The following is a 19,657-nucleotide window of genomic DNA, read 5'->3' as shown; positions in this document are numbered from 1 at the left end:
CTCATTTTCTGACAATTTATTGTATGGTGGGGCCTCTACAGTGCATGTTACCTTCTCTTCTGGTGACATTCTGAAATCTTTGCACTTTGGCCAGCCCATGATCACTTCCAGAATTCCTGGGCAACTGGGGTTTCCTGTTCGAGCCCGCTGTGTGATCAGTGTGACCCACTTGCTCCACGTAGCATCAGTTGCCTGGTGTGTAGGGGTGACCCTCCCTTTGAACACCCAGCCCAGCACTGGCAGTCGGGGTGCCAGGAGGAGCTGAGCTTCAGTACCAACCACCTCCGAAACAGCTCGAACCCCTTCATATGCTGCCAGTGTCTCTTTTTCCGTTGGGAGTGTAGCGGGCCTTGGATCCTCTGTATCCCCGACTCCTAAACCCCAGGGGTTGGCCTCGAGTCTCCCCTGGTGCTTTCTGCCAGAGACCCCAGGTAGGGCCATTCTCCCCGGCTGCGGTGTAGAGCACATTTTTCACCTCTGGTCCTGCCCGGACTGGCCCAAGGGCTACTGCATGAACTGTTTCTTGTTTAATTTGTTCAAAGGCTTGTCATTGCTCAGGGCCCTGTTTAAAATTGTTCTTCTTCTGGGTCACTTGATAGAGAGGGCTTACAATCAGACTGTCAAAGTAGGTCACCCAGCACACAATGCATGCCACAGCAGACAGGGAGAATAGAATATTCCCTATGAAATGCATACCTAAAAATGTTTTATAAAAAGCCAATAAATTGTTTATAAGCTCAAAGTTCATATGATATATGGTATTTTGCAGGATCATAGTTGTGGAGAATACCCTGGATATGATGCAAGATGCAAGACAGGTTTTGTTCATGTTACAGACTTAGTCTGGTATATGTTGTGAGCCTGAAATGAGCAATATTTATGAATGTATTTTTTAGATCAGCGTTATGAATTGCAATTCAGGTTGCTCAATGATAGGCAGAAAGAGTAGTAAGTTATGTGAGAGGCATCTGAAGAAGTAGAATTGATGCACAGCCTGTAGAGTTAGGTGCAGCAGACTTTTCAAGTTGAAACAAGATTGAGACTATTTAAAATACTGTTATTTATCTTGTGTAGATTACAGATGGATTTGAGACTGTTCTGTAACCATTCATTTATTACAGCAATAGTTACATTGGATAAATAGCCTGCACACAAAGCAGGTCCACTCTGGAAGAGGAAACTTAAAATACTGATTGTTGAAGATGTATCTTTGTGTCATTTTGATCCTTTGGTAAATTAATTTTATAGTCATACAATAAGCAGAGAGCACTAAGTAAATAGAAGCATTATAGGAACCCTCTCTTGCAATGTATGTATTTCTGCCGAGGGGCTGGAAGAGCAGGGCTGCTTGGTGCGGGAGGCAGAAGCCAGGATCTGCGGGTGCCCGTCCTGACCTGACACTGAGCTTGGGGCTTTTGGGCAGGGGTGGTGGGGAGGGGTCTCAGGTGAGGCTGCTCGGGGCCATTAGTGTGCCCCCAGCCCCCCAGAGCTGCTCTGCTGGGATTCTTCGTGGACTTTTATGCTGCAAGAAGACCTTTTTGAGATTTTTTTTCATGCTTTAAATGCAACCCGGGATGTCTCTCGCCCTTATTCCTCTGTTCCGTACATTGGAGGTAATCTTTTGGGCACTTTTACTGTGAACACAAGTAACTATATCTTAAGCATAAGAAAGATAAAGATTGATAAAATTCAGGAAAAAAGATGTGGTTTAATTGCCGGACTCTTGTGATGGAAGACCAGGGGTACATGCAACATTTATATAAAAAAGGACTCTCTCTCCCTCCTTCTATGTGTTGGATTTTCAGTTTTAACAGTGACAGATCCTTCCTAAATCACACCTCCAGATGTACAATTTTGAAAGCATAGCCATATAGCATTTCAGATACATAGGTTTATATTTGGCATAGTGGCAAAGCACCTGTTAGATCTTCCGTCTTCTGTGTCTGTGCTTTAATAATACTCCTCATCAAGCAGTTCTACTTAATGACTGAGGTAGTATAAACTCTTTAATAACTAGATATGCTTATAGTGTCCATATTTACGGTTTCAAATGTCTAATTATGATTTTCAAGTATTGAAGCATAATGTTTTGGCTGCAGAAGCTTTTGCATGTTTATGTTAAAGGAATTCTGATGCAGAACATAAGCTGCTAGAACTAATCTGCATGGTGCTTTAAAGGGAAATATGTCTTAACTGGATATTCAAGGTAGCAAGCAAAACAGTCTGGAAAGTGTTCACTGAATTAAGTATGCAACTGTGAAAATGAAACAATTCATCTGTGATACTGCAGTGCATACTCTAAGTGGTTCACACGGATTGATATCACACTGCAGTAATTGCATTCACCCTGTATTATATATTTTAAAAATTAAACCTGAAAGGTATAGAACTAAAGTTTTTTCCAAATGTAGCCTTTTTCAAGGAAAAATTTTGGTACATGCAAAAAATTGAGGCATAATGCAGAATATGTTTACATTTAAAATAACAGAATAAATCATTGTCCAATGTGTTCACTTCTGGTTGTAGCATTTCTGAGTTTTCACAGGCAAAAACATATGTCTGTTTAATAAGAATGTAAGAAATATTGTACATGCAAAACTACTGATATGGGATTTTTGTGGAATCTTGTGAAAGCCCAGTCCATTTAGCATCTGTATTGCCTGAATATTTTTGAGTATGATGTTGGCAATCTCATTTCATCCACATACAAGTAAGAAATAAGAAAAAGCTATTTTCTTTGAAGATGTGTTATTTTCGACCCCATTTGAGATGGAGATTAGAAAATTGTCAGAAGCAAAATTTGCTTCCCTGTGGTATCTTTCCCCTTACTAGCAAGAAATGAGACCTTAGATTTGACTTAAGAAATTGCTTTTCAAGATAAGATAAAATATATTCTTCTTCCTCTAGCTGAATCCTTGGCCTTTTTTTTTTTTTTTTTTTTTTTTTAATGGGGTTCTGAATCATTACCATATGATTCGATTGTGAGATGCTGGCAGAATGCTTTCACAGGGGACAAATATAAAACTAATATTAATATTTAGCGAGAATTGTGGATGTATCCCAAATAGAATGGGTTCTTCTTTTCTTACAGAGGTTTATGGTATAGACTTTTAATTTGTTTTCTTCCTGGTAAAATGCCCCGTATTCTTATGTTGTGTGGAGATTTCTACAGCTACTCCTGTCTGCAACTCTGATACAGGAAAAGGAGAAAAAAAATCCAGTTTATTGTAGTAAAATCAATTGAAAATATATTCTATCAACAGAGGGAAACTATACTCTGAAATACAGTGAAAATATTGCACATTGTTGCACAGCTTTTCTTCCGATATCTCTTCTCCCCAGCAACTGATAATATATAGTTACGTAAAAGCTTCGTCATACTTCAGAGATGTGTTAACAGACATTGCTTAGTATTGTTCTACCTTCTGTCCTGATATCAGTGGCACATAAGTATATTTTCTTTTGCAAATGCTGTGCTCTCTCTGTGCCTCATCGTCAACAAGATCTGGAGGCATTCAACAGGTGTTCATATATTCTCCAAGGCCTCTTTGTTTACATGAATCCCTAGCTACTGAAGAAGGACTATAGGTTTTCTGATCTCCATGGGAGAAAAAGGAATAATCTCTTTCCAGCTTTTTCAGAGTGGTGGCAAATCTTGATACCTTTTTATATATAATCTTATTTACCAGTTTATTAATAGATATATACAGCTGCCCACTGAAACTTTAAAATAGTTATAGATATTTATATACTGCATTTCAGAAACAATTAAAAATTAGCATTTTTTTAGACTTAAGGATTCTTGATGAGCATTCGTAATAACAGTGGCACTGTATATTTGTGCATGCTTGAAGTCAATATATAGGATTTCAAGGTCTGTATATATTAAAAAATACATGCATATATAAAATATAAATATATATTATAAAATAAATATATAAAAATAAAAGTAGGTATATATAAATAAAATTATTTTTTATCATGTTAAGGTGGATATTTTTTTAATTATTTAAGCAACTCAGTGCAAGAAAGACGTGTGAAATAGAACAATATAGTTGCCTTCCTTTTGTTTAGAAGCTGATTCTTCTACTGGCAGTGAATTAGACTTAGGATGAATTTATTTAGATGAAAAAGTTTCACAGCGTTTCAGTATTAATTAGTCAATGCTAGGCACTTTGTTTTATAGTTGATCCCAGAATCCCTCTGGAAGTCAGTCTTGCTTTATTTATGACTGAAAGCCTTTATGAAAATCTTCAGGAAATTCACTGTAAAAGGATTTACATGATTAAAGCTAGACGTCTAGCAAATATGCAGTGACTCACAATCACGCAGTGAAAATTTTAAAACGTGACCTTTCCTTTTATTATTTTGTACTCTGGATGATAAACAAACACTGTTTCTTTTTGGTGCAGTGAATCAAAATATATCAAGGCACAGATATACAGAGAAAGTCTTATTTCTCTGCAGTCTCTTATGAAAATGTTTTATAACTCTACTACGATAATTAAATCACAAGCTTATAAAGGTTACCTCTTTTACTGAAATACTTTAATAGTGTAATTTTAGCAGAATTCCTGTTACTGAAATCCAAGCATTTAGTTAAAAAAAAACAAAATAGAGAAGCAATACATTGTAAACATCATAAGTTGCCAAAATAGCATTGAATTATACTGAAAATAATGTGTTAATTAAGGAATCAAATTATATAAATCACAGGAGTAATTTCTGGGAGGTACTCATCTCATGCACAAAATACATGTGTTTGCCTCCTAAATCCCTTTATTATTACAGTTGTGCGCACCTGAGCCTCGTGTTCAAGTAGGATAAAGCAATTTGTTGAAAGAGTAGGCTAACATTCACCAGTTAAGAATTGTTGAAGTCCACACATATAGGGACATTTCAAGTATTTTTATACTACAGAAACCAGTTACTGTACAAGAGGAAATAGGAAAGAGCTAGGTGTTGGCCAAAATTGGAAGTATTCTTTGGAGAACTGTGTTCTCCTCTCTCTCACCCATTATTGAAGAAGTGAACCACCTGTTTCCAAGAGAAATGCAAACCTATTGACAGTCATATCCATCATCATTTGTACTAGTTCAGAAGCTCTCTTGGTTTACTTGTCTCATGGAGCAATTTGTGATGATAAATTTACAGCCGAAGGGTCAAGGCTTATTTGTAGTTGAACCCCGAAGAAGACTTGTTTTTAGATTTTTCTGTTCCGTTTTCATTCAATCAATCCTTACTTAGAGTTTTCTGTCTGGATTAGAACACGCATTCTTTAATGAGAAAAAACCCTTTGGGGGAAATATTGAATCACTGTGAAGCTCTATACATGATTACTTACTGGTATAAAAATTACCAACTGCAGAAGTATGAAAGCACAGAAGAGAGCCTTTCTGTTTTTTAACGGCAGCATATGTTTATGACACATTTTTGGTGTTAGATTCTGACAATGTCTAAATATAGGGCCGTTTCCTCATTCAGAACAAGGCTGGCAATGTTTCTTTCATGCAGGATCGCTGCTCCCCCGAGCAGGTGTGGTGTTGTGCAGATACCGGGGAAGCACGGGGCAGAGGTACGGGGCGGATCCCTCAGCATATGCTGGTAGAGCAAAGCCATCAGGTACCCCCGGAGATCCGCATCTTCAAGTAGTCCTGAAGATGTGTCTTGCCCCAAGGGGAGGGAAGGGCAGGAGTCTATGGTATGTCTGGGGGAATAACACTCATGTTAGCTAAGATCTCACTGTTGTGTTACCTGATAGCTAAGCAGAGAGTTTAAAAGCAAATATTCATATCCTGAACTGCTAGAGAAACTGGAATCTCTAGCAGCTGACTTACAGCTCTGTGACTACTGCTCATACAAATTTATTTCTCTCTGAATATCCAGTCTTGCTTCTGCCCACAGCTTTTTCTAATATTGTAACTCACCCTACATTAGAAATGTCACAGAACTAATCTTCCATTCCATCCTTCTGCTTAAAATATCTAGGTACACTGACATAAATCTGAACGGTTGTGTGCACGTGAGACCTTCCCACTGTGCTATCTACTCAGGCGATGGTAACCAGCATTTGCCAAAGACAAAGTACTTGGTGTTATCAGCAACACCTGCAGTGAAAGGGTGTCCCACAGACTTCTCTGGTGCCAGGGTCTGGGTGGGACGTTTGCCACAGTGATGGCAGGACGAAGTACAGCGGTTCTCCACCTGCCAGGAAAAGGTTTGCCTGAGGTTTGGCAAACGCCGTCTTAACACTGGGCAGCTGTTAAGGTTAAAAAAAAAAAAGTGTATTGCACATCAGAGTGCAGGTCTTCAGAAAATGCTGACTTTTTTGGTGATACAGAGAAGTACCTCTCTATACTGCTACCTTATGTTCTAGTTTAGCTTCAGCAGTAGCTCCTGCGCTCCAGTGGGCTAGCTGACTGTTGACTCCAGAGAGATTTTTCTGAGCTCCCACCGAGATCTATGTCCCAGTTGGGTAGCTGAGCCACAAACCTGGGTCAATGACTAGCATCATATGTATAACGTCCCATAATATATCCTCTTTTTCAGTATGAAAGCTGCAACTCTATATTTAAAATATTTCAAATGTAAATTCGGTCTTAGCAGCTTCCCAGTCTTCAGTCCTTATAACTGCTCATGACATCAGCTCATATCCTACCCCTGTCTGCTGTACTGATGGAGTATGCACAGCAGCTTCAGTCTTTGCTATGTAGACATGTCTTCAGAGTACCCCTCCTTCTAAAGCAATCTTTTTATTCCATGTGAATTCAAAACATAGGCTTCTTCCATATTTAGCCTGACTAAATGAACTATTTACCTGTTTTGAAAAGGTTTGAAAGCCTTTCTGGTAACTGATGAGAGGATTTATGCTTTTCAAGGTGCTGTATAAGCACATCATATTTTATATCATTACTATTGGAAACAAAATTTTATACAAGCTTATGTGAGTGATGTAAATACTGGTTAGTATTAGCTGTTGTTAAAGACAGTATTATTAGCGAATGATTGCAGTTAAAGGTAACTGTGCTTAAGAGGATAGTCCATGAAGAAGCTTGCTGGGTTTGTAGGTAACACGCAATGCGTCCCCGCTGTTATTTAGCACACCCTCCTTCTTTCCTTTCCTTTCTTTCCTATTTATTTATAATGGGAGAATCTAGGTGAAGAAGAACTCAGGAAGGTAAGTTTTCTATGTCTGGGCCATTTGTTGTGATCAGTATGAGAAGCAACTGTTTCATATTAAAAAGAGGATTCCCACATCTGCCTGCATGTGGAGCCACGCCTCCAGACCTGCTCTGCCTCCCTCGCAAACCCGATGAGCTAGCCTGGTACAGGGGTCTGCATGCTATGCCAAATTCAAAGGGCGCAAAACTACTGGTGTGGAGATTTCAAGTCATCCTTGTGTAGGCTGCGTGAGTAAGGATAGCAGATTTGTCTGCAAAAATGCCAAGCAGTTACCTTTCCTCCTGAAGATGTGAAACGAAAGGTCCTCCTGGCATGTGCCAATACCTCACAGCCTGCTGCGGGAATGCTTTACCATAGGGTAGGGCATTTTGCTATGGGTACCTGAAAGGATAATTATGTACTTCAAATTCTAGGTATGACTCTGTACCCAGTTTATCTTAAAGAAGTAGCAAGGACTGTATTGTTACTGTATTTATTCAGGCAGATTTTTGTCAGTGACTTCTAACTGCCTGTTAGTGGATGGATACTATGAAGTACCCAGCAGACTGGCAACCGCCAATCAGAGGCTTATTTATGGACTGGCAAGGATGCTGTATTGCCAGATACATTTGTATTGCCTGACGTATTTCAGAAAAATGTATTTTTCTCACTTTTTCTCTCAACATAAAAGTTTAGTGTTTTCGTGAATTTATAATGCCTCTCAGATTCCACTATCTTCACAAAATTAATAAAGTTACTGCTACAGGATATGATGTAGTTTAATCAAATACATATAACTACACTATGATCTCCTTATGAGGTAAAGAAGCAAATATACGTTGTGATAAGCTATCTTCTCTTTTTGTGACCTTTTCCTGCTCATTAGCTGAGTTAAGTAATTTGTGGTGCATGTCTCAGTCAAATTAGTAAGGTATTCAAGGTAATAAATGTTCAGTTAAAGCACACTTAAAAAAATTAGAAGTATTCTGGCAGCTATTATTTTTCTTTTACTTAGTTTATTTTATTAAAGGAAACGCCTGATTACTGTTCCTTGTTCATTGTTTTTTTGGGTCTTTTTTTCACTTCAGTGGTTTAGAGAGTGGGTATTGTAAGCTCAGTTAAGCTGGGAAATTTGTCTAGTATGATAGCACAAGGATTCAGGTTTAGTGTTTCATATTAATTTGCTAAAGAGAAAAACCCATTTTGTAAGATACTTGTAATTATCAATCCTGCAGTCTCTGGCTATGACTTGGGTTGCTTTTGTCGTTTTTTCCTTCTCCTTTTCATGCATCAGTATGGATATTAAAGATCCTGACTGCATCCCCAGTTACATGTGGACAAACTTACTACTTGAAATCAAGTCCTGGGCTGTTTCTATTTTTGTATTGTTGGGGTGCATTTAGTCTTGAATCTTAATATGATGTAGTATAGATAGCAAACTTGAAAGTAAGCTGTAAGTATTGCAGAACATTGCGGAACTCTTAGTGTTCATTTCACAAGCCCCTTTGGCTGTTAATGATCAAATCTGAAATTAGAATGAACTGTAATTTTGATGCATAAATAAATGCATGTTGCAAAAGAAGCAACATAATCTGAATTTGAAATAAAAGCTCTTATTTTTAAATAAGAGACTCCTCAACTGGAATTAACTAGCACTTGTCAATTCATACTAACTACTCATTTACTTTCACAGCATACTTTAAGTCTGGATTAGCTCTTTGACTAACAAGAATAAAATGCAAAACAAAAAACCCCACAAAAACAAATCAACAAATCCCCCTCCTCCCCACAAAGGAATAATGAAAATGTAGGGATATGACTTGAGATACACATGAGGAACAGATGTGGCAAATAAAAAGATGCTCACTTTTGCATACTTGCCAAGTAAAAGCACAGCTTAAACCTATTGCTGAGAAACTTGCAGTGAATTGTCCAGCTTGTTATAGGCTATCTTATGTTTCAGAGATTTCTGTTTTCAAAAATTAGATCTACATGCACCACCCAGAACCCTGGGAATCTGAATCTATTTTTTGAGCCCCCAGGCTATTAGCAGCAGCTACGCACTGTTAGTGCAGATTTCAGATACATTGATATTTGAAGCCACTGACTAATTTTTGGCTAACAATGCAAATGCATGTCTGTGTGCTGATGTAACCAGGTTATCTCTTACATAACTTGCACGAGGCTTTATGTGTTGCAGGTACAATCTGCAATGTTGTGAACCACTCAGATTTGGTCATGGTCATCTGGTTACGCAGACTATCTTAATTTGCTAAGAATACCCATGCAGTTTCGGTGAGCTAATGACACTCCAGTAGTTCAGACTCCAAGATTAGGAGTCTTTATTTTGTTTGAGAGTAGGTGACAGGCAGATCTTCCTGCTACACATGTTCTGGGCAGACACTTGTCTGCTATTAGACTTGTGTACGCCATTCAAGCGTTAAGTGTTCAAGCATTTGTTGCTTCTAGGTTGGACTGGTGCAGTGCAGTATGGGGCTATATCTTGCTACATTTTTATAAAAATATTTGTTGCTATTGTCACTACTAGCTTCTGAGTCAAATAATGGAAGTTTTGGTCAGTAACTTGGTTTTTGAATGAGCTTGTTAGGAAACACTGAAAAAGGTTGTTCATGTTTGTGGGGCAAAAGGCACCTCTGACAGTGACTACCCTCATTTGCCTTTTCCCTTCGCTCCAAGCACATGAATGCACTCAGCGCTCCTGTGTTGCACTGTTTCTGACAAACGCTGGGAGAACTCAATACTGTTTCTTACACAGGGTACAGTAAAAAAATTTTAGTTGTTAAACAAGAATTTTCTAACTGTATCACAGAGAAGGCAGAGGTGCTTTATGGAAAACGGAAAAAAAATCTTCACTTATGGGAAACCAGAAACCTGGGATATATGGCCTTCTCTTACGTTTACCTGGAAAAATTGTAACTAGTAAGGATGTTGGAACCTCATGCAATGAGAGAGGTATGGTCCCAAGAGTATGTATATGGCACTCTGCTTTTGGTTCTACGTCAGCTTCCTGCAAGGTGCTGTTTAGCATGCAAAGTACAAGTTATGAATCTAAAACCTGTGAATGGGAAGGTATTAATTCATATGAAAGACTTTTTCCTCGGGGTGTAGTACCATTCAATGTAGGTATACAAGCTGGAAACTCATTCAAATATCAGAAGGTAGACAGGAGGCAGAATGTTATCTGAGAGAGCTTGGAACTGGTAGTCCCAAATCTTCCTATTTCAAGGTGGGCTGCATCTCAGTATGTTTTTTTCCTGAGCAATGAAAGGCAGGTTGCTAGTAGGAGCTCACAAAAATCACAGTGCACAGTAGCTGATTGGTTAGAATATACACTAAGTGCTGGGTGAAGAGGAGCTTTTTTAGAAGTAGACTGTTTTATAACTATATATTTCAAATGTTTCATGGAATGCCTAAAGCAAAAGATAGCATTTCTTTTTAATCAGGATAATTATTTGTTGAAATAAATGAATAATTTATTTACTTGCTATCTTGGTTGTATGTCTCCTTTCTGTGGATCCTTGTCAGGATGTACTTCAAATGGATATTTTTAGAGAGCAATGTTGGTCTTGGGGAATAATTGAAGCATAGCAGTAGGTGAGTTATATGTCCCTGTAGTTCGCCTTTGGACCTTTTGAATGTCAGTTTTTATAGTAATCTCGTTACTTGAAAACATGCCGTGGTGATTAAGTGTTCACATCTTTTATCCCAGAAAATCAGTTACCATCTTTGCCTTGATCAGTCAGGAATACTGCAAGCCTTACTATGTTGTGTTCAGCTGTCTTCGTGCTATACATGAAAAAAGTACAGGATAACTTTTCCATCTGACCTTCCTTCAGTCTGGTTTTGTCTCTACTTTTGTTAATGCAGATCAGGTAGTATGGCTGAAAGGAGTCTAAATGCACGCCTTCTAAGTACGTTTATGGGTATTTGTCTAATTATTTGTGTGTTTATTTCGACAGTGACTTGTGTGCACATGTGTTTGTATATTTATTTGCACGCTTGCATGTACTTGTCAAACTATCTTCCAGAGTTTGCTTCTAAAATGTTGGACCTGGTTCTCAAAATTGTACAATTACTTCGCGCTAAAAGACTTGTGGCAAATATAGATAAGTGAAGGAACAAGTGCAAACCAGGAGTGTTTTAGTATTGAGTGGTCTAAATGAACAAGTTGATGAAATAGTGAAAAACAAGTATTTCAGTAGCAAAAAATCACCTGGATACCTTTGAATAGTTATACCATTTATAGCATATTTAATTACAAAAGTGTCTCACATGAAATACATATTTGGGAAAATTTATCTATAAAAGTATCCTAGAATTATTAAAAAAATGACACAAAAAGATTACAGGAGAACATCTTTCATTTCTGTATATTGGCATAAATTAACTGACTTCAGCTGAAAAAAAAGGAATCTACCTGTAATAAGATAAAAGGATTACCTAATTTTGCACTGATAGAGGAGTGATGATAATTGAAACAGATTGAGAGTATGACCCTTAGCTTGAAAGCTCCATGTGCCAGGATCTCTATAGACAAGACATTTTCCATGAGGATTTTACAAGCTTTTCAAAAGTCATAAGATAAAATTGCAGGAGATTCCTAAAAAATTCTAGGAAGTGGATCTTGAAACAACCCTTTCCAGAAACTGTGGGCTATTATAATCCAAGTTTGAGCAATGTACTGAATAGGAGTCACTTGATATTTTAGTTTATTTTATTCAGTATTGTAATAATTTTGTAACTTCTGGTAGCAATAAATTAAATAATAATGGACATGTGAAAACACACTAGATGCTTCCCCAGCTTATAAACAGTTTGTAACATATATGTTTCTATAGAAAAAGCATTGCTGAAATTCTAGATAGTATAATTACTGATGTAGTAATTATCTAATCAAAAGGTCATTTTTTCAATATAAATAAAATTCCCATACACACACAAAATGGTGGCCTCACTTGATTTTTTGCACCAGTTTCATACCCAAATGGATTGCATTAGACCGTGAATAGATACAAGAACTGATACAAAAGCTGATATGAAACCACAATACTAGAATAGTATTATCAGGCTTATTATGTAAAGACTCATCCCTGTCTCCTCTGACTTTCGAAAGTCAGGTGTGTGGTTGAGTAGTTAACCTACATGCAAAGATACTGCCGTGGGATATGCCAGGCATGAGCTGGTTTGTACAAAGCCACTATCCAAATATCTGATGAGAGCTGTAGCTGCATGTGGACTTTTTCACATGCAAATTATGCCCACTTTTGGAAGCGAGTCCAGATGATTAACCTCAGTTTTTCTCAGTCCGGTGATAGATACTGCTCTATTTTAACAAAATTTCTAGCAGTACTCCCTTTTTTTTTATGGAGATGCAGGGCAAAATCTGAGTCAGTAAGTCTGGTCTGTTCCACAGCAACACATTATAAACTAGATGTATTACAGTGATTAGATTAAACATAAAAACATATGTTGAACCAAGCTTGACACTTAAATGAAATAAAATGTTTACGGAACAAATCTGTGACATACAAGAACATAATCATAAAACCCTACCTGACACATAGGATAAATCAAATGTAAAAATAAGAATTGTACAGTGCCTTTTAATGATTAGCTGCATTTTTTCCTAGAACTCAAGAATAGTTATAATACGTTTTCCAACTGTTTCTTTTTCCTTACAGTACTTGGGGTGTATAGAAGTCTTACGCTCAATGAAATCTCTTGACTTCAATACTAGAACACAGATTGCAAGGTAAGACTTTGTACAAGCAGGTTTTTTAAAGTAACTTCAGAATTGTGTTCCCAAAGTGGAAAGGCCCAGAAGATGGCAAAACACATAATAAATAATTTTTGGATACTGTAAATCCACTTTTTAATTTTGATTTTACAGCATCTCTCACCTGGTATTAATATAGCTCCAACGAGGCTTAAAGGATATTTTCTTTGTGGTGTTCTGATGTGCCAGGAACTGCTTTAGAAAAGTTTTGCCTCTTTGTTATGTCAAATAACACCTAGGTACCAATTTTGTGACATTTAAGCCAGTGAGAATTAGAATAAGCTTAAAATCTACAATGCATTTGTCAAAATGAGTCTAAGGAGCTGGTTTGGAGCCGCAGATTTATAGGTTTTTATAGAAATTTCTTATGAAAATTATAAGTTGCACATACAAAGGATATAAATGAAAATATATCACCACAATGATATCAGAGACAAATGTAAGAACATCGTCTTTTCCAGACTGTATGTAAGAAACAATAAGCTTGTATTATGTTCTTTTAAACCTGTCATGGTATTTTTTTAAAGGCGGTACATAAATACAGCATTGCTTTAAGAAGTGTCCATGAATCATTTTATTTCTAGAAGACTGCTTTCTGAGAACTACAGGAAATAGTGTTTTGCAGGCATTTTCACTTGAAAAACTGAGCTCCTCGATTTCAGAGGACTGTAGGACTGTCATCTTCTAGCAGCTGGAGAGCATGATTTCAAATTCTGGCATCGAAATAATGAAGTAATCCTTTCCAAAGGAACAAATATAAAGTGATATGACTGGATACAGTGCTTGAATTTCACCTCTTTGAGACGTCTTACAGTTGCTGATCATCTATGATAAACCATTTGTCATACCATAGACAACTAAGTATTTCTTTTATTAAATAAGAAAAATTACTTATTTTTAGGCTTGGGTGCTGATAGTATGGTCTATATGCATTGACTTTGAGTTACACTTGCATACAGCAGCTTTGAATTGGACCCTGTGAGTCCTCACAAAATGTTAATCGTTAATTTGTTGAGATACTTCAATGATGAGGGGTGTAAAAGCACAAGGCCAGCTAAATGACAGAATTCTGGTTTTCAGGCAATGTACATTATGGAGGCATCTGAGAATTTTACTACAGTACTTTTTTAAACTCATCATGTACATTTCTATAGTATTTGCAGCAGTGACCTTTTTAAAATGATTTCATGTCTAAACAGACTTGTAGTTCCAATGCAGGTGGCACATTTGTGTTTACCACTTGGAATGATACTAGCTTATGAAACAGTTGGGGTAGTTATTGTTTTTGTATTCTATACCTGAAGGTGAACCGAATTCGGATTTATTTTTCTGCACAGTCTCTTTCCCTATATGTCTTCATTGGAATAGTGTTGCACTTAAGTCTAGCTTAAAGACACAACTCTGCCATTAACAGTTAAGCATATTTTCTGATCTAAAGCAATGTGGTCTGCGCAAAGAAAGTATCTTTCTCTTAGAGTTCTTTCAATACAAAAATGATTTTTGGCTTTTGCTGTGAAACCTACTTGGAATTACATTTTTCTTTTGTTGAAGTTATAGCATATTGGACTACATGGTGTGCATTTTCTTGGCTCATCTTCCTCTGACCGCATCTAAAGCACAAGATATTTTTTTTCAAGCAGTAAGCCATATCTTCCTGTTTTGCTTGGGTTTTTTTGCATTTGCATTTTCTGTTTATTATAAAAAAATGAAAGCTCATTAACTCATCATTCTGATCCTGTAGTTCCTGATCTAAAACTTTTTTTGAGAGTAGGAGTCTTTAGGTGACTTTTGAATCAGGATCTAGCATCTCAATCTGCATTTCATTAATTCATCTGGCTCTAGAAACCCCCATGCCATGTCTTAAGCTTTAAGTACCCACAGGAAGCAGTCTGTGTCATGCTTTGCCATATAGCATTTCACACACAAGCCTGTTTTTCATTAAAAAAATATTATTAAGGAATTATTAAAATTCATATTTGCTGAGTAACTTGCTCGTGTGCATTAAGAAAAATAAGTGAGGCTTAAGGTATGTACTGAATTAATAAGGCTGATGTTCTGATATTACAGGCACCAGTTCCCTCTTAAGAAGACACTTAGCACCAAATGGTCTGCGCAGCCCTTTGATTATAAATAAAAGTACCTGAAAGTTACATTTATGTCTATTATGCCACACACTTATATTTAGGTATGTCCGTTGCTGATTTCTCTGCAGCCTGCCACCAGTATGGAAGCTGTTCTTGTCCTGACCAAGCTTTGGGTCTGTAGATTCAGTAACGTCAGCTGTGACTGCTCCAGCTGAGGAACCTGGATCTATAGCTGCAGTAAAAGCTTTTCTGCGTATGGGGCCATGTAAACTTCTTTGTGCTGTTTCCTGTAACTGGAGACACAGACATTAAGGCAGCTCTGATCCCTTTCTGACCCATAACTTTGTAAATTGTTCCTACTGCATGCGTCACACCTGTTTAATCTGTTATTTTTTCCAAGACCTTGCAAAACCAGTCATAGAAGAAAGTGATCTGTCTTGGGCCAATATGACTTCTGGTATTGTGCAGTATTTACTAAGTATGATTAAAAAACAGTTAGAAGAGATGAACCAAGTTATCTGATTCAGTGTCAAAGTCTGGATGCATCTCTTCCTAACAAGGACACATCACACTTGACACATAAAAAGCACTCCCTTTCTAGCACAGCATCACATCCCTGTCCCTGCCTGCTTTCTTACCCTTGCTTTTCCTCCATGTTGCAGAGATCAAACACAGGAAGTCAGCCATTAGAAATCCTGCGTTTGCCTTTTTTCTGTCTTCCGGTTATTGTGTATGTCACATTATCTCTCTACTAGCCTTGAGGAAGATCAAAACTCCAAAGTAAGATGAGCAGCACCAATTCCTAGAAGAAAAAAACCTCTGTGACTCAGTCATGGAAGGGTGAGATGTGTACTCTCTGACTCTGCTGCAAACACTGGGTGTTATTTTAGAGAAACGATTAGCCCCAGTCACAGACAACTGTGTGATTAAATTAATTCGTGCTTGCAATGGGCACTTAAATCGTTGGGTGAACATTTATAAATTACTTAAAAATTGGGCTAAGATTTCCAGTTATCTAGTGAATTAGACACCCATTTTAAATAATAAGTTAATGGGAAACGCTTGTCCAAATATTTTGAAAATCCCAGCTGTTACAATGAATACATTAGGGAAGCATACACATTGGTGTGTATGTATGGACCAGTCTGACAAATGAAGAACTGTGACTTCAACACCAGGAACTGTATTGAAGCTCCAGTGTAAACAGTTTGGTCTTTCCTTCCTTGTCACAGTGGTGTGAAAAAACAATCTGTGCCATTTAAAGCTGTTGTACGTGGCCTGTGACTTGGTTTTGGTTTGCTTTTTCACTTTTTTAAATTAAAATGTTAAAACTTGCAGTGATGCATTTATCTTCATGTGAAAGCAGTGAGCAAGCACTTTCACCTGTCATACTCTTCATCAGATCGTAACAACCTTGGTGGTGCCTGACAAAAGGTATTGTTATCCTAATTTTGTATCTGATTGGAGGAAAAATGAACAGCTGTGTACAATTTATAACACGTTTTCCCCTTATCATTGCATATTTGAACTCTGAAGATTCTTTCACTACAGGAGAAATAGGAGAACTAGGGTGGTATTAATCAGTTGTATTGTATTTTTTCTTTTCTGTAATGAATGTAATGTCATGTGAATTCTTGAGCAAATAAATGGATGCACAAGACAAAGGTCGGCAGTTATGCATAATGATAACTAAAAGCCAGCTGAATCCACATGTTGCATCATTAATTATCCAGTCATAATTCTTGTAACAAGCGTGAAGTCAAGATGACTTTCTTGAGCAGCAAGATGAACAGAAGCATTTCATTTTCAACATAGCTGAGGAACAGGAGGACTAGCAGGCGAGACTACTGAGCTAGCCGCAGGTGGCAAGTGGTCCTAAGTTCATCTGAAGCCTTCCACCATCGTCACGGAAAGGAACCACTCTTAAGCTTGTGTGGCCAGGCCCTTTGTGCCCTCAGGCTGTTTATTAAAAAAAATAATTAAAAAATCAGGTAACATTCTTTTGCAACATGTGCAGTGTTTGCAGTTCATATAACATGTTTCTATGCTTATTGTTAAATCTGTGTAGTCATGCACTGGATGGAGTTAGAATAATGTTGCATGCACTGTTTGTTGTACAGCAGTGTTTGGCTGCATGTTGATTGGTTTCTAATTGAATGCAATCAGTTTACTGCATGCAGCTTCAGCAAGTCATACCTCCCCGTGCCAAGTAAAACATTATATTGCATGTTGTGTTAATTGCATGTAGATCAGAAGACTGAAATACTTCGTATCAGCAGTGGACCTGAATCCAAACTCTGATCCCAATCCTCTCCGTGAACTCTGTTGGGCTGAACAATTTGAAAGAGATTCCTCTCCAAATTTGAGGCGTGAACTTTATTAATTGTGAAAAATAAACCTATTTATGCCAATACCCCAAGCTTCTGGATGGGAGATGATGGAAATCCAGATTTAGAGCTGGGTTTGAGTCCACTGCTAAACAATATGAATGAAGTTCGGTTGATGTAGTTTTTCTTTCAACCATATCTGTGTTTTTTGCAGAAATTTACTGTCAGGAAGCATCATTCAAAAAAGGATGGAAGACTTGAAAAGGAAGAATGTATCCCCTGTGATATTTGAAGGTGGATAGGTAACGTGTTATCTACAGTGAATCCTGTATTCAGTCTCCTCCTTAACATGCTCTCTCCTTTGGAAGGTGAGTGTGGTTCACTCCTGCTTTCTGCTACATGGACTCTGGATGTGGGGTAGTGCTTAGGGGCTGGTGCTTAGGGGTTGGCACACCCGCACCGCAGTCTGGGTACACGGCTCTATGCGGGAAGGGGTGCGAACAAGAACCCTCTTTGCTTGTGCACAGTTACTTCAGGGCCAAAGCTCTGGGAAGCACAAGGTGCTGACTACTGCTTAGTTCACCAGGAAGCAGGATTCCCAAAAGTGGACGGGTACATCCTTATAATTCATACAGCACACCTCCAAGTGGGGCAATGACAGCCATAGTGCCTGATAACATCAGAGAGTAATTTACACTTGCTAGTTTAGCTCTCATTAATACAGAAATGAATTAGAATAAATAGGGTTTTGTATGCTTAACGTTGAAAACTTTCATTTTTCAATGTGCTATTAGTAGGGAAAATGTTAGCTAGTGTTTGGATTAATTTGACTAGTATATAGTAATGCAAAGCCTGAGTGAGAATAATTAATTGAGCTCCCCCATTCCACTTGCCATTGTGAGAAAGCAAAGAGCCTCTCAGGAGATGGGGAAGGTGGACAGTTGAAAGCCAAAGGGTCAGGGAAGAGTTTTGTGTATAGTTGTACCCTGGGTTTTCAGAAAGCTGGTGACTCCACTTGGTACTGCAGAAGCAGAAGAACTAAGACAGAGCGGTATTAACATGTTTTAAATGCAAATCACAATGCAAAGTTAACAACTGCCTAGCACCTTGGAAACAGAGACACTCTCAAATTCTTCTGCTAATAGCACCTAGCAGTTTGATTACACAGAGAAAAGAAGGCGTAAGGAATTTGAGTGTTTTTCATATGATATATCCATTCACACCAGACAGTTTATCACCACTGGACAGTTGTTTTTGGCAAATACAGCTTGTATATTTATAAAATGCCATATATCTTTGGGGTTATTCAAAAGGGCAGTGTTAGAACTTCAATCCTCTCATAAGGATGAAGATATCTATCTCCAAAGTCCTGCTTTGGACATGAAACCAATTAGAGGTTAGAAAAAAATATTAGTTAGACTAATTTTTTTCATTTTACTTTTCTAAGGTTTCCTATGCCTTCCTTTGAAATATCTGCTGTGGGCTACTTTTTGAGAGATAAGATGCTATAGTAAATGACCTAAGGCTGGACCTAGTTTGGAGGTTACTATGATCCTGATTTAGCCACAAAAGACAGGTCTCTTCATCTCCCTGACCGCTACTGGAATAAACAGCTAGAGACCAGGCTGAGTGGATAAAAGCCTGAAGGTCACAAAAGAAGTGAAAGGATTGGAGCTACCTAACAAATCTAAACCTCCAAGTACATTTTTCTTTGGTTTTTTGGTATCATTGACCTTGCTTTTGACAGATGGAGGGTTGTGCAGAAGGAAGGCTTTTGTAGGTGTGCATTCAACATCAAGGGTTTGTATAGCCTCACTTTATGTTCATAAAAGCTGTAACCAGTATTTTAAGAGGTTTCCTCTTTGAAAGGTACCCCAAATTTTGGACCAAGACTGTCAGAGTCTAAATAATGGTTAATTGCAGATATATACGACTGTGTTCTCAGCAGTGGAGGAGCAGCTGTATGCCTCTTTGGCATCGCCTGCTGGTGGCACACATTTACCATAGCTATAAGGAAAAAGTGGGTATGTTTGCTCCAGTTTTGCAAAGCACAAATCTGTGTGCATTCAAAGTGAAGAGATATATCTAAATAAGGTGTGCTACTGGATACACAGTTTCACTCTACATTTCTAAAAATAAGACCATTGTTCAGAACTGCTGTATTAGAAGAAGTCATCAGGATTGGGTAGACTTCTCTGTTACTGATGAATGAAACAGTTTCTGAAACTACCTGCATGTTATAAAAGAAGGTACAGATTGTGCTGAAATTGCCTCAAATATTCCTTAAA

General features: G+C 37.8%; 1 protein-coding gene across 2 annotated transcripts in view; it reads left to right on the top strand.

Annotated features, from left to right (window-relative positions):
- SHC3 (SHC adaptor protein 3) overlaps positions 1-19,657 on the top strand; it is a 64,347-nt gene that overhangs the window by 8,970 nt on the left and 35,720 nt on the right. For both annotated transcript variants that reach the window (XM_054810295.1, XM_054810296.1), the window contains one exon: positions 12,864-12,934. In XM_054810295.1, coding sequence (XP_054666270.1) covers positions 12,864-12,934 — 71 coding nt within the window. The remainder of the gene's footprint in view (positions 1-12,863; positions 12,935-19,657) is intronic.

The sequence above is a fragment of the Grus americana genome, chromosome Z (assembly GCF_028858705.1).
Source record: "Grus americana isolate bGruAme1 chromosome Z, bGruAme1.mat, whole genome shotgun sequence".
NCBI lineage: Eukaryota > Metazoa > Chordata > Aves > Gruiformes > Gruidae > Grus > Grus americana.
Note: the sequence above shows the minus strand (reverse complement) of the source record. Positions and strands in the feature narration are given on the sequence as shown.